The sequence below is a fragment of the Thermobia domestica genome, chromosome 15 (genome assembly GCF_964235325.1).
Source record: "Thermobia domestica chromosome 15, izTheDome1.hap1.1, whole genome shotgun sequence".
In the NCBI taxonomy this organism is placed as follows: domain Eukaryota; kingdom Metazoa; phylum Arthropoda; class Insecta; order Zygentoma; family Lepismatidae; genus Thermobia; species Thermobia domestica.
Window position 1 is genome coordinate 197,311,596 of NC_137468.1, and position 27,900 is coordinate 197,339,495.

General features: G+C 36.7%; 1 protein-coding gene across 1 annotated transcript in view; it reads right to left on the reverse strand.

Moving 5' to 3' along the window:
• LOC145671996 (uncharacterized) overlaps positions 1–27,415 on the reverse strand; it is a 197,049-nt gene extending 169,634 nt beyond the window's left edge. The window contains exon 1 of the mRNA XM_081741178.1: positions 26,228–27,415. Coding sequence (XP_081597304.1) covers positions 26,228–26,723 — 496 coding nt within the window. The 5' untranslated portion in view covers positions 26,724–27,415. The remainder of the gene's footprint in view (positions 1–26,227) is intronic.
• Positions 27,416–27,900: the final 485 nt, after the last annotated feature.

The following is a 27,900-nucleotide window of genomic DNA, read 5'->3' on the forward strand; positions in this document are numbered from 1 at the left end:
GCCACTGTAAACGTCCAATGCTCTTTGCAACTAGGAAATATGCACGCATTCCCCGAGCATATTAGAACCGTGTGAGTGCACCTTCTACAACCTTTGGACCAAATATATTAACTTCAATGAGATTTTCCTTAATCCGGTGAGTAATGAACGAAATGCTATTCTTTCCTGACTAAAACAATGTATAAATCATAATTATACTTTACTTACGACGGTTGGAGTAGCAAGGGAAATGGTTCTACATAACAGTATTTTGCAATTTATGTAATGACGTCATCGCCCCTTCCCTTCGAGAAAACAGACAAACTACCTGCGCTTGTATACGCCAAAGCCTTGGGAATAAAATAAGATACAAAGTTGAATTCTATTTGTGTTTATTGTATCGTTTAAGAAACTTTTAAATTCATTGATACAGCCGTCTCCAAAGGGTTAAAATTTTTGAAGCACAATTGAAAGGAAACTCTCACGATCCGGATCACGTGACCCAGCTATAAATAGTCCATCACCAACATAGAAACGATTCGAAAAGAGAAATGCCGTATACGCAACTTTTCCAACAGGCATGGTCTGGCCCCAAAACTATCAACATTTTGAGAAATTTTGTAACTCTTCATCCATAGTTCCTCTCGTAGTGTGCTTCTCAATTTATCGTCAGAATCATCTTAAAGATATTTAAGTATTTCTCATGTTGCTTTTTATTTGTCGTTTACATTTCATGTCTTTGTTAATTGTCATATACCGGAGTCGATGCCCGCATTGTCAATGCTCAGCTGATTTTAAAGTAGATACTAATTCATATTGTTTTTGTATTTCCTAGTTAATAAGAAGGATATATTTAATATCTCAAAAGACGATTTGTGTTTATCGCACTGAAACAAACTTCCTCAAAATGTTTATTCCAAACAAAGAAAATGGTTATCATGGTATGAGTTTACACATGTAAACTGCATATTTTAACAGTGATCAATCTGTAAGATTAAAGAAACCAAGTAAGGTCTATAATACGGAAGTAACTCACGCTAACAGTCTCACATAAGACTCGCCACGAACAGTGAAAACCTACTCAGTGCCAGAAGATGCCTATCAAATGAGAATAGAAAGAATGGCTTTTTACATAAATTTCTTTTGATACTTTTTCTTACATTAACTTTCCACAGAAAAAATCGTTCCGTGTATCACGTCTGAGATATTGAATCGTACGCGTATGATAATACTCAAGATTACCTGGGACTCTGAGGCAATGAACTCGATGTCCTTTGAAACACTGTTACAATGAAATATGGATGTTATATGCCTTGATTAGAAATTCTTACTAGAGCAGGTTAAATCAAGCAACTGTAGCTGAAATATGAGTGAAGGGCCGTGGTGGTTCAGTGGTAGAGCGTTCACATCTGGTGCGCGCGGTCACTGGTTCAATCCCAGCTCGCGCCAAGTGGACTTTGTCGTGAACAAACGCCGTATGCGTGGGTTTTCTCGGTGTTCTCCCGTTTCCTCCCACTTTCTTCATTCTACCATTTCATTTATTTCTCATCATCACCGTCTCCTTTAGTATAGCTGGCATAAGTGCGGGACATACAACTTATAAAGATTTCATTTCATTTCATTTCATCACCGGAGAAGTTAAGTGGAAGAAAAGATTACTGTCAATTTGAAAGTGCCAGATCTTCAGGTTTCATTCGGAGTACCCGGGTTTGAAATACGTTCTTGGGGATTACGGACCAAGGAACTAAAACTACCAGTTCAAAAATTAAATTATATATACTCGTAATTAACGAAGATTCCAGCGTCCTAGCTGCACTGGAACACCGTTGCTCGTGAGACTACCGAAGTCAAGCAGTACCGTGTTTGGTCCTGCGGACAAGTGGGGAGCTACTTGAAAAGAGGAAGTGCCGAACGCTGGTTATAAAACGAACATTATCGAAGAGTAGATGGACCTGATATAATGACGAAACATTACATCAAAGGCATGATGTAGTACGCGGGCTAGTAGAACCCTAAGCGCCAGCTTAGTTTTCTCTTTCCTTTTTTTTATTTTCACAATGAATCGTGAATTAATTATATGTCATTTATGCCTTATAATTACGAAGGATCATCAGAAACTAAGGTTAAGAGGACGATATTTCTGAAGTTTCGCCTGTTATACTAGAATGAAGAGTATGCGGTAATTTTAATATAAGGAGTAGTTGGTAACTGTGCAAAACTTCAGCCACTCGCCGCCTAGAGCGCTAGTTGTGTGTAAACACAAATGACGACTCATTTGGAAAACTGGTATCGCAAAGAAGTACTCGCAGTTATTCAATTCCTGTGGCTAAAACGTGTAATCGTGGCTGAAATTCATCGGTAGTTGGAAGAGGTTTACGGCGAGACTGTAATGTCTCGTCAGCATGGGGCAGAATGGTGTCAAAACTTTGCGGCAGAGAAAACGTCATCGACGGAGCACAGCGGCCGACCACCACGCTGTTGAAGCAGTTTCGTAGGGACATCATCGATCACCCTCCATACAGCCCAGACTTCGCTCCAAGTGACTTTCACCTGTTTTCGCACTTGAAGGAGCGCATAGGAGGATACCACTTTGTTTCAGACGAAGAGGTGAAGCACTTCGTGACAACGTGGCTGATTTTTACCAGGAGGGAATCTTCAAACTCATCCCACGCAGTGTTGCCACAGTCTTAGCTCTGGAGTGGGCTGAAAAATAGTACCAAATTGAAACAAAAAAGGCTGAATTCATTATTTTATACCAGTGTAATACATGGCTCTGTAACATAAAACTAAAATGGGTAAAGTTCCATAAGACTCCTCCCCCTCTTCGAAGAGTCCAAATCAAGAAAGTGTTCTTTTTAAAAAATACTTTTTAAAAATCATCCAAATAGGAGGACCCGGTGTAGAACCTTTTTCTTGTAGAATTTTTGAAACGACACATAAACTATAGACTTACTTGAAAACTTTTTTTTTTAAGATTTCAATCTAAAATTTCCACCATACTGCTTCTTTTTCGTGCTCGTCTCCTTCATGCAAGGCGCGGATGCGTCAATCTAGCGTCATTTATTTTCCGGTATAGTTCGACGAATTTTCCACACAAAGATCGTAGCATTATGCGATGCAACGTCACAGAATGAATGTTCAACAGTACTTTTTAAGAGTCCAACACAAAGTATGAGTAACGTGAGATGTAAGGAAAGTCTCACTGACGCTTTTGAAAAATGTGACAAATATTTGTTAAATGGTGCTGAATTTGGTAGAATTGTACCAAATTTTTCACAAAAGGGGCTGAAAATGCCAGCGTGGTACCAACGGGCCGATGAATACCAAAAAGGGCTGAATTTGGTACAATTGTACCAAGTGTGGCAACATTGATCCCACGATGCGACAAGTAAATCAACCGATATCCCGAAAAATAACGTAATGTATTGACTATCTGTATTGGTTGTACGAAATAATATAGTTTTTTTTTTTTTTACCATACTTTGAGAGAACGATTACAACGATAAAATTTGTATGTGTTTTTTAAGTGTTGTTAATATTTACGATCAAAAGTGCTAGTTTAAAAGCATAATCAATTAAGAAGATGAAGAAAAATATAAAGAAGAAATTTATATATTTGTATCATATCGATAAATTTTTTTCTTAATTTCGTTGCTAACACAACTTGTTTATCTCTTTGATGTCGTTATTATCGTAAGTATGAAAGATAGTATAGAACGAAGTGCCATCTTGTATAGACTGAATGTATAATATTTTAATGTGACAAACAGAATATATGTTGAAAGTGAATATACATATATTCAAAAATGCATAATTGTGTTGTTTGATTCATGATAATCTCTTGAATTGTATAAATATACATTAGGAACCAGGGAATGTAAAGTAACGAATGTAAATAACGTTACACGATCCCTTGGAGTTTTACTGTATTTTTGTGAGTACATTGTTCTGTCCTTAAGTAAAAGACGTTCTATTACATCTAAAAAAAGGAGAATTGGTGGTCCCGGTATGGATAGAAGAAGAGATATGTAGCTCAAATTCTCTCTGAGTATGATATGACTTTCATCTTAGGCCATTAAATTTATTTGTCATTAAGAAAGGAATAAATCCATACGTGAAAAATATGGATTTGAATTTGCTCATTTAATTCAATCTAATATTATCTCATTAGTGCATCCCCAATTTCTTACTACTCTCACGTAAGTCTTGTTACGATCCCAAATAAGTAATATACATGTTTCCCTGCAGCCTTTGTAACCTTATTTTCTGATCAGCCCTCGTATACGTTGCCCTACCCTAACAGCACAGGATGTGCTAGGCATGTGCCATTTAGGTGTCCCAGCTACTTTTTAGGTACCCGACACTTGGCACATGTGATGTTCGTGTGCTAAGTACGTACTTCAGCTACCTACAGTTTTAGGTACTTGTTACACCGAATTGATATTTGCAACTATGTACTACAAACATAGCATTTATATACCTGGCTCAGTTTCACACTGTAACAGTAATTTGTTTTTACGTCGTCACTTGGGACATATATCTGTCATGTTCTAGGTACGTCCTTTAGGTACATACTGTTTCAGATATTCTAACAGCACAGGATGTGCTAGGCATGCTACATTTTGGTGTTCTAAATTCATCTACCACATTTGATGCATTTGTTGCTTCTTTTTCTAAACGATTGTGTACTCGAAATAACAAACGCATCAACTTTATTAGATGGCAACTGTCGTCGATCATTTGAAAGTGAATATCGAAGAACCATGAAATAAATAAATAGACACTCGACATTTTGTTATAAAATTACATGGAGAGTAGATTTTATCTTATTCCAAACGGCTATCGTCCAATATACGCGATTAAAGAAGCACTCTGATTAGCCAAATTCAAAAGACCTCGACAATTTATCCCTCTACAAGCGACATTGTCTTCATCGCCTCCGTGGCCAAGTCGCCGGTGGGTGTAGCCGAGCGGTCTGAGGCGTTAGGCTGATGATCGTGAGGTGAAGCCCATTGGGGGTTCGAATCCCTCTGTAGTAGCAGGAGTGGAATTTCAACTCTCCTCGATATTTCTGTGTTCGTGTCCCTGTCGTGTCTAGTAGTCCTGAAAAGTGGTTGCAGTAGAAAAAAGTCAGGAAGTTTTTTTTTTAAAAAAAAGTCGGTAGAACACGCGGCGAGTACTCCAAAGGTCAGTGGTTCGCGCCCACGATGGAGTACATTTTTTTAGACTCACCTTAATGTAAACACATTACGCATATAGGCGATTTAACATATTTTGAGGGAATAATTTTGTGGTTCATTGACGCTTACGACATGGGGAACATAACTAGAACATACTAAGCACGTTTCCCAGGTACATATCAGGCATGTGCCTAGGGGCGGACATAAACTGTGACTATCACTTGCCATCCATGTGATTTCTCTCTCAGAAGTACATAAGGCACATACCAGACATATTCTCATGTACCTGAGGGAACATGATAGGCATATGCCTGCTGTGATTATGCTGTTAGGGTAGTAGTTAGTTATTTACAGGAACGATTTTTAATGTAACAAAAGGCTGGGTTTAAATTCTTTCCGTTTTTGCATCTATTATCACGCGGCATTAATACTATTTTCACTTAAAAATTTTATAAAGATGAGGATGAAACTTAAAATTGGTTTCGGTAAAAATGAACTGTTAAATAAGTTTTCTGTTTTGAAACGTATAATATCGAAATTTGAAAGGAAATATAATACTAATAATTGTTCTAAATTATGGAATGTGTTTTACAAGTAAGCAAACGAATCAAACTTGTTCATAATAATGCAATATAAGCATATTTACACAACACCAATAAGTAAGTGTTGCCTACAAAAATGAAATCCCATGTCCCACGTATATGCCCTTTAGGTTAGGAGAGACGGAAGATTAATGCAAGTGATTGATGATAGAATAATTAGGGGAATAAAAACGTGGGAGGAAACTGGAGTACCCAAAAGAAAAGGACCCTTATCAAAAGTGTTAATCTCGACTATAACCGTCATCTTCCAATAAACAATAAACTTAATATTATGAGATTAACAAAGTTGTCTACAATGGCAGAACTGTTTCTTAAAGTGAACAATGAGCGATAAGTAAAAAAAAAATCGTTTTCTAAACAATACATGCAACTGATCGATAAATTATCTTTCCTTGTAATTCCCTTCTATTGTCACTAACACTAATTGATTTGTATTAATGACTTTTATTTATTACTGCCATTAATATATCCCTCAGAAATCGATAAGTTAATTATAATCCAATTTCAAAGATATTTATAAATTATTGTAATGTCAAACCACAAAGAAAACATTTCGAATTTCATATATCATCGTTATTACAGTCTGCGCGTGCACACATCTAGATCTTCGTAGTTGCCACATTTATTTTTCTCACCCGACTCATTGGGATTTTATTAGTTAATCATACCCAAATCAATTTATTAGCTAAATTCTAAGCAGACTCTGAATACTAAAAAGTACATCATTCTTAGTACAGAACTAAAACGACACAAACTACTCGATGGCTAACGTTTGATTAACAAAATATCTGTGAATACCGCCCACTATACTACATAAAAACTATTTCTAATAAAATTGAGTGCCACAGGTAACTATGACCTAGGTCAAAACCTGAAGATATAAAATGTCAGGTGCTCTCCCCACTGATGTGGTGGCTACTGAGAACGCCTTTGGTACACAAGATTCTGCTTTCAATTCCCGGTGTTAAAGCCTTAATTTTTGAATGTATTACGGTAGTTCGGATTCCACTTTAAACTGTAGGTCCATGTCTCATATAGCATCGTTGCTGAAATGATCGATAATCCTCCAATTCTACCAACGAAACTCCAATAAAACATCAATTAAAGTAAACAAAAACAGTGCCGATAAGCTTTAATCTTTCATAATGATGATTCAACACTTGACTAAAAACATGGATTTGTGGTTTGGTTCTTTCTCAAACGAGTTTGATTTTTCTGTAGGCGTTTAGCTGTAATACATCTCTTTTTTAAGCCAGAGGGTTAAGTAAGTGATGTTGGAGTATATGCATAAAAATAATTAAAAAAGGAAAAAGAAGTAGGAGTGGCTCAGTGATAGAGCGCTCATTTGGTAGGTAGGATTTCTTGTTCGAACCCAGCTCACATCAAGTGGTCTTTGTAATGAATAAACATCCATATGTGCGTAGGATTAGGGTTCTTCCGTTCCCTCTCACTCTCTTATTGGTTTCAGCATTTCGTTTATTATCATCACTATCTCTTTTAGGCTCGAAGCAGAATCGCCTGCCACTGAACTAAACAAAAAAAGAAAAAATGACAGAGATTATTACTAATAAGATGTGAATGCAGATTATATATATATATATATATATATATATATATATATATATATATATATATATATATATATATATATATATATATATATATATATATATATCGGTTCCAATACTTTATGTGCAGAGGATTTCCATTTACTTCGAGATGGATTATTGGTCAACAATGCACAGTGACTTTACTATGAAAACTTACTTTAAAAATAATGAAAATATTGTAGTTACACCGGGAAATTCAGGCAACATTTTCGAAAAAATGAAATGTTTAAGATTTACGTCTCATGCGGTTATGCCGGCTAGGCCAAAGGAGACGGTGATAATGGGAAATGAATGAAAGAGTGGAATGAACAAAGTAGGAGGAAACGGGAGAACCCCGAGGACACCCACGCACACGATATTTGTCCACTACAAAGTTCACTTGGCGCGAGCTGGGGTCGAACCAAGGATTCCACGCACCAGAGGTGAACGCTCTACCACTGAGCCACAGTGGCCCCAAACATTTACGAATAGGCGTCATGGTCATGTTTCTGATCAGCACACAGTAAAGAAATGGATTGCTCAATTTACACAAACCACTTGTGTAACCGACAATAAACCGGGTCGAACTGTATGAACCTCTGAAAACATTGAGAGGGTAAAACAATATATGAGCCAGAGTCGAAGATGATCTGCGAAGAAGCATCCTGTTTCTTTGCGAATGTTAGTTTGTCTAGTGCGCCGTATTTTGCACGACAATCTCCATATCACCTATAGAAGGTAGAAGTTGTGCAATTTTCAGCACGTCATTTTCAGTGAAGGAAACAATTCTGTAAAGGCTTTTCATAGTTACAAAAACAAGAGATGAATTTGTTGCGCAATTTGATGAGTTCTGATTAACCTGTTTTTGAGTTATGTAGTGCTGCGAACAAACAAAACATCAAAATCCACAACAGTTACATCAAAAACCCCTCTATAATGAAAAAGGGACAGCGTGGTGTGTCATTGTAGCTTTTGGAATCACAGAGAAGTATTTCTTCGAGGATAAGCATAGCTGCGCAACTACTATATTGTAGTTGAACTGTTTTTTTTTTTTTTTTTTTTTTAGCTTTAGGTCGTATTTAGGCCTAAAGTGATATAAAATCATATTTTTGATCGTATTTTAGCCAAATGTCACTTATTGCTCAAAAACAGATTTTTCTTTATTAGCAACGAGGTTATTTAAAACTGCTTTCTGAGAAATGTTTCGTTTTGTGTAACAGGATTTGAAGGAATAGCGGCACAGTACAAAGTAAGTAGTTCTTGATCTGGTACATCATTAACCTCTGTGAAAGGAGAAATCGCCACCTCAGCCACTGTTTGTTTGTTTCTCTCTTTCTCCTTCCCTGAAGTTCGATTTCTTTGTTGCATATTGGAAAATGTTTCCACCTGCGTCAGGCAGAGACGGCAAATAATCGGGAGATGAAAGAAGTACTGCAAGAATACTGGTAATCCACATGAACCAATATCGGAAATATGACCTCTGGAGAATTTCTCCCAAGCCTCCTCCTGAACTAATCACTAGTACTTATCTCAATGTTCTTCTTTTTTACCTTTACATTGAACATACGAATATTTTTCGAGTATGAGGGATATTTGACAAACGTTGGAAGATTTTTGTCATAGAACCTGCCATCACTGAGTGTCAAGATACTAAAGACAAACGCTCCTGTAATATGAAGTCATTAGCAGTACTTTTAGTAGTAGTAGTCAAGGGCGCCGATTTCTCTGTAAATTTGGGGGGAGGGGACATTCAGATGCAGAAGACATATATATGAAGATTTTAAGACAAATTGCACTCAAATTATGCCAAATATTGTATATCCATAAATACAATAGGATGCCCGGCCCCCCTTGACCCCCAGGATCGGCACCCTTGGTAGTAGTGGTAGTAGTTTTTAGCAGTAGCGTCACTTCAGCATTTGATTGAGGCGAGGTAGAAGTTCACGTTTTTCATTAAGTGCGTATATAACTCAAGGAGACATTTGGCCCACTTCTACAGCCCGGAAGACGCCTTTATTTTTAGGTTCTATTTTTAGTCATACTTCGCCATTTTTAGGGCATAAATACAATCATATTGTCAGTTATTATATCGTAGAAATCCGACCGCTAATGATTAGTATAAACAATCTCTACCTTCTCACTTGCCTTACTAACAATTAGGCTATTATTAATAAATGAGTAATTCAACAATGGATTATTCTGCCATTGTTTACTGTTTTTGTGTCGCTAACTTGATTACTAATGGTTCTAAAATGAGTAAATCTAGATGTCACGCTTTTCGGGACTTGCCTTTCCAAAGTGTTATGCTTTTAACTTGATCAAGTTGATGGTAAAATAATAATAAACTAGGAATGAACAAGGAGCCTTTAATTAACACATGAACAAGAAGCCCTTAATTAACACACTAACCAGATATTGTTTACCAGAAAATCACAACGCCCAGTATCGACTCGTATATTATTTGTATTATAAACGAGCGCTTTCTCAGTCAGTCAATAGCTAAACCCAAATAGTGTGAGTGTCATACTTGTCAAATAGCGTATGTGTATGTGTTTGTACATGCATGAGTTTATAATAATAGTCAGTGTTGGTACAATTGTACCAAATTCAGCCCTTTTTGTCATTCATCGGCCCGTTGGTACAGTCCGCGGCATAAAATTTGTTACAAAAAATCTAAGTCCAAATGAATAACAAACTTTTGCACAGTTTTCTTATGCATTCCCGTAATACATGTATCAATCGATTAGTTGCTTCTAGTATTTATTCCAACTCCTCCCCGTCCTCCACCTCTCCTTGTCTAAAGCAGTGTGTGTGACGTAGTACACTCTTTTCATTCAGCTGAAAAAGAAACAGGAATCAAGTTTACAACGTTATAGCTTTAAAACAGTCTTTTCCATTCGTTTGTTCTGAAATATTTTTAAGAGCCTAAATTAAAGGAAAGTCACACAATCTTCCCAGAGCTTCATAAATATCTTTAGTTTCATTCTTTTCTTTCTTTAAAGAGTGCAAGCTAGTAAGATGCTCCCTAAGAAATCTATGGAAATTGCCAAGAGCTCTAAAATATCTACGGACAGAAACGAGTTTTATTCAATGATTCATTTACAGTGAAACCTCTCTAAAGCGGACAGCCGTGGGGAATAAAAAAATTGTCCGCTATAGAGAGGTGTCCGTCTTAGAGAGGTTTCGATATTTTCTTACGTAAATTAGTAAATAAGGTGATATGTAATTACAAACTATTGAAGGTAATTTATCAAACCGTTCTATGACTGTGGGCATGTCGACATCTGCGGATTCTCCACAAATCGCTTTTGAAAGAAATTTTGTGTCTAATCCGAAACTTCTCTAACCACTCGTTCGAGACTTTGAAATCTGAAACATTCATTTTTGTTGCTACCTCCAAATTCTTAGCTTTTAGCATCGACCCTAACACAGGATTTTTTTTTTCATTCTGCACTCTATAAAAAACATTCACTTGCACACCAACTTTGTTCAAAGCAACGAGACACTATTTTCATTGTCATTTTCACACCACAACTTTATTAACTTGTCTTGGTTTTATATTATCTCAGGTGCTTGTGGTTTACCGATACAAAAAGTTTCAGCTATCCTTCGCACACCTCAGTATTCTTCGAAAATTCAATCAATTCGATTTTATCATTAGCGCTTCTCGTTGCATTTCGAAAGCTCACAACAACTTACACCTTATTGCTTATTCGATGCAGAATGACTTAAAAAGATTTCCGTCTACAAATAGAGGCACTAAGATAATATGCGAATACGCGGACAAAAAATAACCAAACATATCTTCTGCTTGATTCCAGCGGAACAGTAGAATGACGTGTCATCCCAAATGGCAGGCAACTGTCAATCACTTTTGATTCTAAAACAGGTTGGGTGGGAGTGGAATGCAAGCAAAGGATATGAGGGTGTTGTTAAACAAAGACGCTTCATCTGAGTTTCTGAACAGACAGTTGACGAGGGAAAATGTTATTACAATACTTCCTTGGTGATACATTATGTATTTCTGAAAATGTATTTTTTCTGTACTTTTCAACTTACTTCTACAGAACGTGTCCGTAATATGGAGGTAAATAATACCTATAAGAGACAGAAAAGACTGTCCGTGTCCGTACTAGAGAGTGTCCGTTTTAGAGAAGTTTGTCAACATGGCTTTTTCCTATTACAGTGTTTGGGGATTACAAAATATGTCCGTTATGAAAGGTGTCCGCTTTACAGAGGTGTCCGTTAGTAGAGGTTTCACTGTAATTTCTTTTCAGTAAGTGGAAGCAAATGTTTCAGGGACGTCATTTGGGCAGGACAGGAGGGTGTAATTCCCCCTCTCTTGAGCTTCATAAATACGTAGTTTTTGATCAAATGTGTAGTAATACACTAATAAAAAGTGAAAATCTTATGTCGGCGGAGAATCTCTTCCTCCTCCCCCCCCCCCGAATAAAGTCTAAAAGACACTGGTTTTAACAACAAACCTATAGAGTTACGATAGCACATTGCTAAAGAGCTTACATTTGGTTTCAAGAGTCGAAGGTTTGATCTGAAGCCATATGACTTCCTGAGTGACATTGAGAGAGAGACAGAGAGAGAGAGAGAGAGAGAGAGAGAGAGGGGATTCAAGTATGGAGACAGAGACGGATGATTTGTATACACAGATTTAGAATTGGGGATAAAATGATCGGACAGCATTCGTATTATGACGAAAATTCTGATTTTGTGAAAGATAAGAAGAGAAGTTTTCGAACTGCGAGGATCACTTTAGGCAGTTGTCGAATTAATGTGGAGAACTCTTTCTAGAGCATCAGATGATTACGAAAGGAGAGAAAGATCTTCAGAACTGAGGAATTAAGATTTTAAAAGATCTGATTTCGGCGACGGGTTTCGAACCACGAACCTTGTGGTCATCGAACCATGACTTTATCCATTCTGCTACGGAGGATTCTATTACGCGCTCACATACGTTTCCCTTAGCTGCCTTGAAAACTACCTTAAGGGGATATTCCAAAAGTTGATTCGGTAGATGCGCTGTTCAGTTAGGACGTAAACCTCTTGTAACTTAGTTACAATGTGCAAACTGAACTTCCTCTTCTTCAGGACACTTTTTAAAGCTTTAAAATTTATTACTATTGTTTTAATTAAGTTACATTTGATAGAACCATCTAATAAAGTAGTGCCAAGCTCTGTGCGTCATTGTCTTTTAGGTGAATGTTTAATGTAAGTTACTTTTACGTGGATGGTCCGAGCTTCCAATCAAGACCATTCTTATTGATTATTTTATTTGAGCTACGCTCATACTGTATATTCCACAAGTTCAATTTTGAAGTAATGTAGTCACAGCTAGTTTAATTCGAAATAATTTTCCAATATTATATTTGTTACTAAATTTACATGGCACTCCTCACTTGTTTGTAGCCCTGCATAAATGCAAAATTGTTTTAAAAGTATATTTTACTTTCAAGTATTATTGATTTTTTTTAAATTGTCCTTCAAATTTATTTTATAATTATTTTCTATTTCTTAATTATAACATATTTTCTATTTATATTGTATTCTATGTTACACGTTTATTATTTATATTTTATGTCTTACCTTTGAAGAGGAGCTTTTGACAATTCAGAGCAGCAGGGACATGCACAGGATGCAGGCCTTGGCAATCCAGAGCTTTTGCCCCCACGAAATCAGTACTTTTTTTGTATATATATCTAATTTTATAGATGGTGATAGCAGGGGCGGATCCAGGGGAGTGTGTTTGGGGTGATCGCATCCCCCCGAATAGGGAACTTTTTATACTTTTTATTTTAAAAATAAAACATATCCTAAGTATTTTTCATCTTTGTATTATAAACGTAAATTAAAACCTAAAGTAGATAGGCCTTACTTTCTTAAGAAAGTTAATTCTACAGAAGAGCTCTTTCTCATTCTCTATTTTTTCTTTTCTTTCTTTTCTTTTCTTTTCTTTCTTTATTTCTTTTTTCTTTTTTTTTTGCAATCCGCTCTTACCTTGATTTGACTTCGAACGACAGTCCCTCCCAAACAATCATCCTGGATCCGCCCCTGGATGATAGACATTTTAGTAAAATATGCCCTCAATCGCTGAAATAAATTCCTGTCAAGCTTTTGATCGCTGAAATAAATTTCTGTCTACGGCCCTGCAAAACAGTGGCGATTTTAGGGAGTGATCAGTTAGTAATGCCTCCCTGGAGCAACGACACTTCCCCAGAAGTCATATCTCCGATAATTCAGAATGTGATTTGTGCATTATCACTTTTCACTCTCGGTGTCTTGAAACACACCAAAAAGGAACTGTTCTGAAGTATTTACTGGTTCTCCCTATGACCCCATTTCAATATGGCCAACCTTGGACATATACACATCTGAAATATCACCTTTTATGTCAGTGATCCCGAAAACTATCCATTCGACACAAATATAGGATATTTTCGATTCTTTATTCCTGTCACCCTGCCATTGTCAACTCGAAGCCAACCAAGGCTTATTTCGAAGCCAACCGAGGCATCCACAGTGTCACTTTTCATCTTTGCATATGAATTCGACACTAATTTCGTTCGTATTTGACTACTTTTACATGTCACCTTCACCTCTTGGTAGGGATTTTTTCAGTATCTCGCCCCCACAACTATGGAGAAATTTCAACCAACTAAGTATAATTATAAATTATCATCTGAAACACAACAGTACGGGTGATCTTTTTCGCAGAGGAATTCGTTAACTACTGTTTCAATGTCAATGTATTGGCTTTTTTTGCTCTGCATGCTGGAGATTGCCAAAGAGCTAAACTTCATTCTCTACTATTGTGCTATGAATATAGTGGTTTAATTCACTGAATACTCTCTTAGATGATGCTCTCGTCACAGGAAAAGTGATATACAGTTATAAAAGAAAAACGAAACGAAATATTTAAGTTTTACGTCCCACGTTATGCCGACTACGCTAATGGAGACAGTGATGGTGAGAAACGAATGAAATCGTTTAATGAAGAAAGTGGGAGGAAACTGGAGAAACCCGAGAAAACTCATGCACACGGTGTTTGTCCATAATAAAGTTCATTCAGCGCGAGCTGGGTTCGAACCAAGGACCCCATGCACCATAGGTAAAGTTATAAAAGAATAGGCGTCTAAACAAATACGGAACACTACTATCGATGAGAGTTGTATAAGATTAGATTTTTAGTTATTTCATTCTAAGTTGAAATTTCAATCAATCTTGATCTTCATTACTGTTCGAAATCCGGACCAACCAGTATTCCCTACTAGGGTAAAGATTAATTGATCGCCAACAGAAATCCAAAATCCTCTGTATAACCCCACGTTTCATTATTCCATATACACAATTAAGAGTCCAGCGTAACTTACCAGTTAATAAGTTTTCTTCTTATTATTATTATTTTTAACACCTCAAAAATATAGGCTCATAATTGAACCACTGATTGGAAAAAGGGAATAAGTACATAAAAATATTTTTTCCACTTTCATGCTTTTCTCACCAATTGCAGTGCTACAATACAAGATTCTTTTTCTTGTCTTAGAGTTTGTCAGTTCTTTTGCTACAATTAATCAGTTATACACTTGTTGAAACAAATACAAATACGCCTCGGGAAGGTTTTTTAGCGTTTCTGAAAACTTAGGTCTGATGTACTTATTCCCTTTTGCTGGAAATAGTTGCTGCAAATAGTTGCTGCAAGGACGTGATAAATCTTTTCGGTAGACTTCACAGTCTGTAGCTCCTTCACAACTTCCTTTTCATCTAAGGCTAAGTAGTTACATTTTAGACATTGAGGAAAATGTGTGAAATTAATTAAAACCCTTCAAAGTGGAGTTACGAATCTTCAATGGACCCCATTTTGCTGTTGGCCTCGCTCAACGTACTCCCGTCACTTCAGGGTGCACGATGGAGTTTCTCCCTTTTAGGAATACTCTCTAAGACAGTACTAGTTTTTTTTTTTTTTTTTACAGCTGTTTCAATTGAGTTGTATTTGCTAGAACTGTCGGTTAAAGGAAACAAAAGATCCTATACTCAAACACAAATCATCTCTCTAGAAGCTCTAATGGAAAACGAAACGAATCGTCGTAAACATGTTACGCTCTTGAAAAGGAAAACAGCAAAACATTGATTGCACAAACGTATAATGGTATCATTTGCTTGCAAATTTAAAACTTATTGAAGTTGATGGCTTGTTAGGTGAGGGGTTAGTGAACAGGTTTTTTGTACTGGTGGTCCAGGGTTCGAATCTCGCCCGTTCTTCTTACTTTTTTTCTTTAAGCTACACTGAGTTTGTTCATTTAAATTCTTTAAGCTTGAATTAAATCTAATACCAGTTAGTGAATTAAAAGTAGCTAACATTATTTTCAAATACGAGACGTTATTACATGCTTGTCACTAGCTCACAATACTCAACTTTGATATAAACTCTTGCAGCCTTCATTTAACTCATTTCTTGACGTGTTTTGTTACAAAACTCATGAATCGTGGCGAACAAAATTGCTTTACCAGATAATGGTGACTGCTTTGAAACCAAATGACAAGTATGAGAATTAAACGTATCATATCTGTAGTTTGGTGTGGAGAAGAAACCAAATAGCGAACGAAAGGTTTAAGAACAACCACGTTATTAATACAAACTATGCCAAAGATTATTGACTTATATTATTTAAAAAAATCGAAAGAAATTTTGAAAGAACGAAAAATACTAACTTAGAATTTTGTAACTGGAGGCAAGGAAATCTAATTTAAACATACTAAAACATACTATTTAGCGCATATAGAGCGTGGATCTGTGCTCAAGGCGCTAGCTAATAATCTGGAGGTTCTCAAGTCGGAACCATGTGTGAATATTTTGTTTAAATTTAGAAGTTTTGGTGATCATTAGTCGGCGATGACACACGTTTAATTGTCTTAAGGTATTTGAATATTTTGATCTTTCAATATTTGAATGATCAAATCTTCAATAATAATAATAATAATAATAATAATAATAATAATAATAATAATAATAATAGTTATTATTATTATTATTATTATTATTATTATTATTATTATTATTATTATTATTATTATTATTATTATTATTATTATTATTATTATTATTATTATTATTATTAGCAAAGTAATTCAATAACACGTTAATATCTTTAATTATTTCTCGATAACTACTCGAACTTAAGACGTCCTCGAATCTAAGTCGCATCCCGATTTCGCTGGGCTAAATTAAAGAAAAATAGTAATATGTTATGGTTTTACTATTACTAAAGCACTCTTTGATATTGGTCATTTTCGATGATTTTATGTATCCCTCTCCCCTCTCCATGTTGGGGGCACGGTATGACAAAAATTATCCCAGGTCCGAATGTCATATACGTTGAAAATTTGATCGAAATCTGTTGGATGGTTCAAGAGTTGTTCTATTTATTTTTATATATTAATCTCCCCTTCTCTTATCCTCTCCTATGTTCTACCGTCAAAATGAAAATATTAAAACACAAGTTTCCAGGCCCGAACGTCGTCTATGTTGAAAATTAGATCGAGATCGGTCAGGTGGTTCAAGAGTTGTTAAGTTTTATTCATTTTTATAGATATCTCCCCTCCCCTCCTCCTACCCTACGTTCTACCATCAAAGGGATATGATAAAAACCTCCCCAGGTCCGAACCTCATCTATGTTGATAATTTGATTAAGATCAGTTCGGTGGCTTAAGCGTGATGAAGTCACCAAGACAGCATTTTTATTTTTATTTTTTTTTACATAGTCCCTCCTTCCCCTCCCCTACATTGTGCCGTCAAGGCAAAAAATGAAAACATCCCAGGTCCGAACCTTATCTATATTGAATGTTTGATTGATTGGGATCAGTCGGATTGTTCAAGAGTTATTAAGTTTTATTCATTTTCATATATTTACCCTCCCCTCCTCTTCCGCAAGTTCTAATACCAAAATGAAATAACAAAAAGCTTCCCAGGTTCGAATTTCATCTATGTTCAAAATGTGATTGAGAACGATCGGGTAGTTCAAGAGTTATTCACCACCGAACATTGTCACTTTTATTTTTATATTTATAGCTGTTATGTATCTTCCCCCTCCTCTCCATCCTCTACGTTATTCCGTCAAAGTGAAATGGTAAAATAAATCCCTCGCCTTAATCGAGACGGGGACATAGAGCCTCATTGCTGACGTCCCCATTAATCCCCCTACTCTTACCCTTTAGTATTTTTTTGTCGTCAGTTGGAAATTTCTAAGTTATTTGTCTTTGTTTCAAAATTCTCGCATTTCTTGTATGATAATACAAGTTAATAATCTTTGACTTGTTTTATATTAATAATCTGAGTTGTTCTTAAACCTTTGGTTTCCAATTTTGTTTTGTCTCTACACCAAACTACAGATATGACAAATTTAATTCTCATACTTTACATTTGATTTCAAAGCGGTCGCCATGAACTGCTTAAAAGCAATTTTTCCGTCACGAAACACATAGCAGAGGGCGTACGATATCGTCTACAGCAATGAGAGGAAACTCCGCCTTGTTACGTGACGTCACATGAAGCACGTTCCGTTCAAACACCTAAGCAAAGCTATCATTTTGCTTCTGGTGTGAAAATGGCTCACTACGAAGCTTCTGTTAAAAGCAGCGTGATTGCTTTAATTGAAATGAAATCTTTGAGTTTTACGTCCCACGGTTATGCCGGTTAGGCTAAAGGAGACGGTGATAATGAGAAATGAATGAAATGGTGGAATGAAGAAAGTGGGAGGAAACGGGAGAACCCCGAGAAAACCCACGCACACGGTGTTTGTCCACCACAAAATTCACTTGGCAGGGGCTGGGATCGAACCCGGGACCCCAAGCACCAGAGGTGAACGCTCTACCACTGAGCCACCGCGGCCCCCTTGCTTTAATTGAGCATGCGGGCATGAACTATAGCGAGGCAGGCGCGAGATATGGCGTTAACCGTGCTACAGCACGGAGGTGGTGGAGGAGATATGAGGAAACAGGAGATGTAAGACGTAAAAGAGGAAGTGGGCGACAAAGAGTTTCCTCTGCCGAAGAAGACCAGAGTTTAATTGCAAAATGCCGTGAGCACCATTTCATGTCTGCCCGACAGTTACGAGAGGATACCAATTTTCCAGACGATGTTACGACTGTCCGTCGTAGACTCAAATCCTTTGGTTTGAGATCATACAGGGCAGCTGTTAAGGAGCGACTAACAGAAGACCACATGGTTGACCGTCTGGCGTTTGCACAGTTAAATATTGCACGTGTATGGGACGAGGTCGTTTTCACAGACGAAAAAATATTTTCCAGTGCACACTTCGGGCTGAAGCGTGTTTACCGCCCCCTGGAAAAAGGTATGCCTCTGAATACGTTTCCCGTTCTGGTCGAATGGGACATGTAAATGTCCACTGTTGGGTATGGATATGCAAGGCTGCAAATTTCGGAGGAATCTACAGGATTCCTGGTCTCCTAAACGCCCACAAGTATGTGGAACATCTGGATGAAACGCTTCCGGAAATAAAAGCTCATGTAGGTGACGGCATATTATATTTGCAACAGGACAATAGCTCGATACATAATTCAAATGTGGTTCAGACGTGGTTGCAGAGGCAACCTGATGTCGAAATAGTTGACTGGGTTCCTCATGGAGCAGATCTGAACCCTATTGAAAATATGTGGGCCTCTGTTGCAAGAACATTGCGGGAAACCTGGTCGAACAATTCTCCACGAACATCTAATGATCTTTGGGAGCGTGTTGAAGATGCGTGGTCTATCAGTTGCACCCAACGCTATATCTCTCGCCTGGTGGATTCAATGCCACGGCGTATGGCAGCTGTAATCGAGTCCCAAGGGGACTATACACACTATTAATAAATGCTCGCCCACAACACCATCAGCCCTCTCGAGGGCTACCTAATTCGACCCACTTATTAACAAAATGTTATAAAATACATTACGCGACACCAGTGAATGTAAGTGTCTCAGTATGTTCTGCATTAATAAAGAGGCTAACGTGCGAGACTTAGTGGCCGAGTGGTATTATGCTTGCTATGTAAACCAAAACCGCCTGTAACAGTAGTTCGAATGTAGTGAAGAAGACCCCTACTTTTTATCACCAGGGATATTTGCAATACGCCTTCTGCTATATCCGCCTTCGTACGGTCTATTATATGACACATAAGTTTTTACTTAGTAAACAATTTATAAATATATGAACAAATACCTAGGTATATTAGAGTAACAATGGAATATAGTACTTTCGTCCGACTGACGTCGCTCTGCAAATGTTCATTGTATTACACCGGAAGATGAATCAAATAAAGACTGGAAAATTTGATATAAAAATTGATACGTAATAAGTTAAAGACAAAATATGTAATTATAATCTCATATTTGAAACTAATTTCGACTACAATTAATTCTCTACCTGCTTTCATAAATAATCCAAACCAAACTTCGAGGTTTGGAATGCACAAACTAAGTGTAGCTAAGAGAAAAAAGTAACAAGAAGAGCAGAGATTCGAACCCACGACCACCATCGTAAGAATTCCTTTTACTAACCCTTCATCTATCAAACCATGACGTGAACATGACTTTTGTAAGTTATAAATTTGTATCCAAGAAACACCATTGAGCGTATGTGCAACTACTGCTTTGCTCTTTTTGTCTTCAAAAGCGTAACATGTTTAGGACGATTCGTTTCGTTTTCCATTTGAGTTTCGAAAGAGATTATTTGTGTTTGAGTGTAGGATCTTTAGTTTCCTTTAACCGACACTTCTAGCAAATACAACTTAATTCACACAGCAGTTAAAAAAAACTCGTACTGCCTCAGAAAGTATTCCTAAAAGCAGAAGCTGCATCATGCATCCTGAACAGTGACGTAACTAACGGCACTGCGTTGAGGGAGCCCAGAGTAAAACGGGGCCCATTGAAAATTCGTAATTCCACTATTTTTCCTCGATGTCTAAAATGAGACTACTTTAGCCTTACATGAAAAAGAAGCTGTGGAGGGGACTGCGAAGTCTACTGAAAAGATTTATCACGTCCATGCAGCAACAACTTTAAGTTTTCGAACAGTAATGAAGAACAAGATTGATTGAAATTTTAACTTAGAATGAAATAACTAAAAATCTAATCTTATATAACTCTCATTGATAGTAGTGTTCCGTATTTGTTTAGACGCCTATTCTTTTATAACTTTACCTATGGTGCATGGGGTCCTTGATTCGATCCCAGCTCACGCCGAATGAACTTTATTATGGACAAACACCGTGTGCATGAGTATCCTCGGGTTTCTCCAGTTTCCTCCCACTTTTTTCATTAAACGATTTCATTTATTTCTCACCATTACTCTCTCCATTAGCATAGTCGGCATAACGTGGGACGTAAAAATTAGATATTTCATTTCATTTTTCTTTTATAACTGTATATCACTTTTTCTGTGACGAGAGTAACATCTAAGCGAGTATTCAGTAAATTAAACCACTAAAACCTATATTCATTGCACAATAGTGCAGATGAAGTTTAGCCCTTTGGCAATCTTCAGCATGGACAGCATAGAAAGCCAACACATCGACATTGAAACAGTAGTTAACGAATTCCTCTGCGAAAAAGATCACCCGTACTGTTGTGTTTCAGATGATAATTTATAATTATACTTAGTTGGTTGAAATTTCTCCATAGTTGTGGGGGCGAGATACTGAAAAAATCCCTACCAAGAGGTGAAGGTGACATGTAAAAGTAGTCAAATACGAACGAAATTAGTGTCGAATTCATATGCAAAGATGAAAAGTGACACTGTGGATGCCTCGGTTGGCTTCGAAATAAGCCTTGGTTGGCTTCGAGTTGACAATGGGAGGGTGACAGGAATAAAGAATCGAAAATATCCTATATTTGTGTCGAATGGATAGTTTTCGGGATCACTGACATAAAAGGTGATATTTCAGATGTGTATATGTCCAAGGTTGGCCATATTGAAATGGGGTCATAGGGAGAACCAGTAAATACTTCAGAACAGTTCCTTTTTGGTGTGTTTCAAGACACCGAGAGTGAAAAGTGATAATGCACAAATCACATTCTGAATTATCGGAGATATGACTTCTGGGGAAGTGTCGTTGCTCCAGGGAGGCATTACTAACTGATCACTCCCTAAAATCGCCACTGTTTTGCAGGGCCGTAGACAGAAATTTATTTCAGCGATCAAAAGCTTGACAGGAATTTATTTCAGCGATTGAGGGCATATTTTACTAAAATGTCTATCATCCAGGGGCGGATCCAGGATGATTGTTTGGGAGGGACTGTCGTTCGAAGTCAAATCAAGGTAAGAGCGGATTGCAAAAAAAAAAGAAAAAAGAAATAAAGAAAGAAAAGAAAAGAAAAGAAAGAAAAGAAAAAATAGAGAATGAGAAAGAGCTCTTCTGTAGAATTAACTTTCTTAAGAAAGTAAGGCCTATCTACTTTAGGTTTTAATTTACGTTTATAATACAAAGATGAAAAATACTTAGGATATGTTTTATTTTTAAAATAAAAAGTATAAAAAGTTCCCTATTCGGGGGGATGCGATCACCCCAAACACACTCCCCTGGATCCGCCCCTGCTATCACCATCTATAAAATTAGATATATATACAAAAAAAGTAGTGATTTCGTGGGGGCAAAAGCTCTGGATTGCCAAGGCCTGCATCCTGTGTATGTCCCTGCTGCTCTGAATTGTCAAAAGCTCCTCTTCAACGGTAAGACATAAAATATAAATAATAAACGTGTAACATAGAATACAATATAAATAGAAAATATGTTATAATTAAGAAATAGAAAATAATTATAAAATAAATTTGAAGGACAATTTAAAAAAAATCAATAATACTTGAAAGTAAAATATACTTTTAAAACAATTTTGCATTTATGCAGGGCTACAAACAAGTGAGGAGTGCCATGTAAATTTAGTAACAAATATAATATTGGAAAATTATTTCGAATTAAACTAGCTGTGACCACATTACTTCAAAATTGAACTTGTGGAATGTACAGTATGAGCGTAGCTCAAATAAAATAATCAATAAGAATGGTCTTGATTGGAAGCTCGGACCATCCACGTAAAAGTAACTTACATTAACCATTCACCTAACAGACAATGACGCACAGAGCTTGGCACTACTTTATCAGATGGTTCTATCAAATGTAACTTAATTAAAACAATAGTAATAAATTTTAAAGCTTTAAAATGTGTCCTGAAGAAGAGGAAGTTCATTTTGCACATTGTAACTAAGTTACAAGAGGTTTACGTCCTAACTGAACAGCGCATCTACCGAATCAACTTTTGGAATATCCCCTTAAGGTAGTTTTCAAGGCAGCTAAGGGAAACGTATGTGAGCGCGTAATAGAATCCTCCGTAGCAGAATGGATAAAGTCATGGTTCGATGACCACAAGGTTCGTAGTTCGAAACCCGTCGCTGAAATCAGATTTTTTAAAATCTTAATTCCTCAGTTCTGAAGATCTTTCTCTCCTTTCGTAATCATCTGATGCTCTAAAAAGAGTTCTCCACATTAATTCGACAACTGCCTAATGTGATCCTCGCAGTTCGAAAACTTCCCTTCTTATCTTTCACAAAATCAGAATTTTCGTCATAATATGAATGCTGTCCGATCATTTTATCCCCAATTCTAAATCTGTGTATACAAATCATCCGTCTCTGTCTCCATACTTGAATCCCTCTCTCTCTCTCTCTCTCTCTCTCTCTCTCTCTCTCAATGTCACCCAGGAAGTCATATGGCTTGAGATCAAACCTTCGACTCTTGAAACCAAATGTAAGCCCTTTAACAATGTGCTATCGTAACTCTATAGGTTTGTTGTTAAAACCAGTGTCTTTTAGACTTTATTCGGGGAGGGGGAGGAAGAGATTCTCCGCCGACATAAGATTTTCACTTTTTATTAGTGTATTACTATACATTTGATCAAAAACTACGTATTTATGAAGCTCAAGAGAGGGGGAATTACACCCTCCTGTCCTGCCCAAATGACGCCCCTGAAACATTTGCTTGCACTTACTGAAAAGAAATTAAATGAATCATTGAATAAAACTCGTTTCTGTCCGTAGATATTTTAGAGCTCTTGGCAATTTCCATAGATTTCTTAGGGAGCATCTTACTAGCTTGCACTCTTTAAAGAAAGAAAAGAATGAAATTAAAGATATTTATGAAGCTCTGGGAAGATTGTGTGACTTTCCTTTAATTTAGGCTCTTAAAAATATTTCAGAACAAACGAATGGAAAAGACTGTTTTAAAGCTATAACGTTGTAAACTTGATTCCTGTTTCTTTTTCAGCTGAATGGAAGGAGTGTACTACGTCACACACACTGCTTTAGACAAGGAGAGGTGGAGGACGGGGAGGAGTTGGAATAAATACTAGAATCAACTAATCGATTGATACATGTATTGCGGGAATGCATAAGAAAAGTGGGCAAGAATTTGTTATTCATTTGGACTTAGAATTTTTGTAACAAATTTTATGCCGTGGACTGTACCACGCTGGTATTTTCAGCCCCTTCTGAGAAAAAGTTGGTACAATTCTATCCAATTCAGCACCATTTAACAAATACTTGTCATATTTTCAAAAGTGTCAGTAAGACTTTTCCTACATTTCACGTTACTCATACTGTGGTTGGACTCCTAAAAATACTGTTGAACATTCATTCTGTGACATTGCATCGTATAACGCTACGAATTTCGTGTGGAAAATTCGTCGTAATTCGAACTATACCGGGACACAAATAATGCAAGATATCCGCGTCGCGCATGAAGGAGACGAGAAAGAAGCAGTGTGGTGGAAATTTTTGCTTAAAAAAGGCACCTACACGTTGAATCAAGTTTTGAATATTCTGAAGAAGACCAACGGTTTACTTTGAAATATAGGCGCTTTTGATTTCCTTACAATACACACCGAAGATGACAACTGTTTTCCCTTTTAATTTGCGGTCTCTGTTATACTTCCTACGTGCGAAAAAAAAAGTTTAATCTACTTCCACGGTTATTCGGCGTCCCTCTATTCGGATGTTTTTTAAAAGATCACTTTCTTGAATTCGACGCTTGGAAGAGGGGGAGAGGGTGGGTTGTAGAACCACCTTTCTTGGCTTCGTGTTATAGATCCATATATTACACTGGTATAAAATAATGAATTCAGCCCTTTTTGTTTCAATTTGGTACTATTTTTCAGCTCACTCCAGAGCTAGGACTGTGGCAACACTGATAATAGTGGAAGGAGAAAATACTATTTCCTACTGAATAATTGCAATGAGTGATAACTGAAATATTATATTCAACCAAATATGCTATAACATCTTTAAGTCAATTATAATAATTTTCAACATAACTTACATATTGTCATTATGTCGTTGTAAAATAAACGCCAGGATAGAAAATAAGAACAAGTCTAATATTAAAATAATTAACAAAAACAATTTTTCAATTATTCCTTATTGTAATAACAAACATATTCTGTGAATTATACTACCGTGAAATACAACAAAAATATCAGCATTTGTCTCTGATTTGTTGTAAACGGCTGCACATTCATTGTAAATTGCAATATATTTATCATTGAGTAGTAATCAATATCAATATGTTTGTCGCTGACTCTTGTGAATTGTTATATATTTGTCACCGATTCATTTCAAAGATTGCATATTTACAGTGATTCATGGTAAATGAAAATATATTTGAAATGAAATGAAATGAAACCTTTGAGTTTTACGTCCCACGGTTATGCCGATTAGGCTAAAGGAGACGGTGATGATGAGTAATGAATGAAATGGTGGAATGAAGAAAGTGGGAGGAAACGGGAGAACCCTGAGAAAACCCACGCACACGGTATTTGTCGACCACAACGTTCACTTGGCGGGGGCTAGGATCGAACCCGGGATCCCTAGCACCAGAGGTGAACGCTCTACCACTGAGCCACCGCGGTCCCCGAAAGTATATTTGAGAGTGTCATTCAAAAGTGCAGCATATATATCACTAATCGTAGTTTTCTTGTAAATAACTGTATTTGTCAGTAATTTGTTGTAAATTATTATATAATCATCATTGATTGGGTGTAAACAGTAGCATATTTGTTAGATTCATTGTAAATGACAATGTACCGAGCGAAGTAGCTCGATCGTTGGCTTCGCATTCGGAAGGTCATGGGCTCGACTACTGCTTGACCATCCTGACGGGGTTTCCAGGGTTTTCCTCAGTCCTACCAGGCAAATGCCGGGATGGTACCTACTAAACAGGCCTTGGCCGATACCTTTCCAAATCCCTTCCATTGTTATTGTTGTTGTTAGATATCCAGTACAAAATGGCATCTAAGCTGTATCTGCTTATTGTTAAATAAATTTAAAAATAAATATGTATTTGCCAGTAGTTTATTGTAATCTAAGCGCAAAATTTTACAACGTTATCGCCATTTAGTTCAATGGCACCACGGCAGTAAGAGTATACTGAATAATACGTGTGTTCCAGTGTTAAAGTATCTTTTGTAAAGGTAACAATTGAAGTATCAGTATTTTATTCAACCATATTTATTATTAAAGTAAATATTTGCTTTAGTAATTCTATTATTAAAAGCTTGTTTTTCTCAGTAAATAAAATTATTACTTCTAAAGAAATAGCATGAAAGATCATGTTTTACAGATACCTAATTTGTGCAATCTTTTATATTGATTCTAAGATGTTGGTTTCATTTTCCTGCTATATTAATTTCCTGGTATTTTCATTTTCAAAACTCTGGTAATCTAACATAATTATCCTTCTGATATGTGTGAGAAAACAATATAATATAATTTAAACATAGAATATTCATTAATTTAAAAATTAGTTTATATGCAGTGACTTACCTTTTTTCGCTTTTTGTTTCGACGGTACAGAGGATTGACTAATATCCAGCTTCTTGGCTGTTTCCTTGGTTCGATCCACGGATAACAAACTTTTCTTCTTTTTGTTGCCATTGATGCTGCTTTTACGACTAATTGAGACGGGAGAGACGAGACCTCCTGAAGATTCTCCCGTTGGAGTGTTCCGAGAACTACTGGGAACACTAGGCACGAGTGTGCCCCCGGAATTCTGCTGCGAAGATAATGGTATTGCAATTTCCTGACCGTGATGGTCAAACCCCGGAGGTCTGACGTATGTTGGGCCAGAGGCTGTACTTGAGCCGCTCGGGGAATTTACACTATCAGAACCGTAATCCCATGTTTCAGGAAGTTCAGCATTGGCATTTGACTTTGCCAACACCCTGTGCTGTCCGTCTTTAGCTGATATATCTACAAAGTCATCATCCTCATCATCATCATATATGAAAGCTTCCGGTGGAGGCTTGCGTTTTCCGCTCATCGTGCCACATATAGGAACATGATGGTTAATTCAAACATATTAACGATTTGATAACGTTACAGTTCATCTCCATACAGCTCGATGCATGTTATCAGATTATATAAGAAAAAATTAGACTATTAACTTTTCTATTAGCTGAACTTTCGTTTTGATATTGCTTTCTTTATCACTTAATTTAATACACTGATTTCTTTTTATTGAAATTAAATTTAAAAATTCAGTTAATTGCTTGGTTTTCAAGCTTTGCATAAATCAAGAATGACGTTTTGATAATATGAAAATTCACTGTTAGGAACTGTTTATTAACAACACCGAATCGCTTTCCAAAGCTATTTTTATGAGTCAGTCACCCTTGCGAGTCAAAGTAGACTGACCTTTCAACTTTTAATTCACTTTATCAGCCTGTTGAATCAGTAATTTTCATTTTCCATGCTTCCTTTTTAACTTCCGCTCTATATTCGGAAACTTCATTTAAAAATCAATATAATACACAAACACACATATATATACACTCTCGAAGATAGAATAAAAGAACAGCTGTTCGCGATTCACTTAAATTTTCACTTCAATACACCTGTTAGATGGTTTCTTTGTGCGGTTATTGGGCCCAGTTAAGATTTATTTTTTCACTCGCCACGAGATGGCAGTCCGTGAGGACTGCCTCGTATGTACAGACCGTGTAACATTTTGTAATGTTATCACAAAATAAAATAAAAAACTTATAAATTTATTCTAGTCACACGAGCGGGTTATTTTTTGTAATATTAATAAATAACTTTTTTAAAGAGTTAACAACCTCTTATAACACTGAGAAATCACTTTGACACAAGAATGTGACAAAAGGACTTAAACACTTTTGCGATTAACACTTTGCACTACGATAACCCGGCTTCCTTCGTATGATCCGCACTTAATCACACTAACTTGCGGCCACCTGCTTTGTTTACAATGTGCTGTTATGCTGGCTTGCCTCGTTGCTAGGAGAAGAAGAATCACGTGAGTCTCTTCGAAGGAGTTGCCTATTGGTCGATGAGCATATAGCAGAGGAGCGCGTGGCAGACGTCAAATGGGAAGGAAAATCTACGTGGAAAATAACTTGTGGACGATTAGAACAGAAATCGAAACCTGTCAGTATCGATAGCTTTCCTTTTTTTATCTTCAGTAAGTCAGAAGCAAT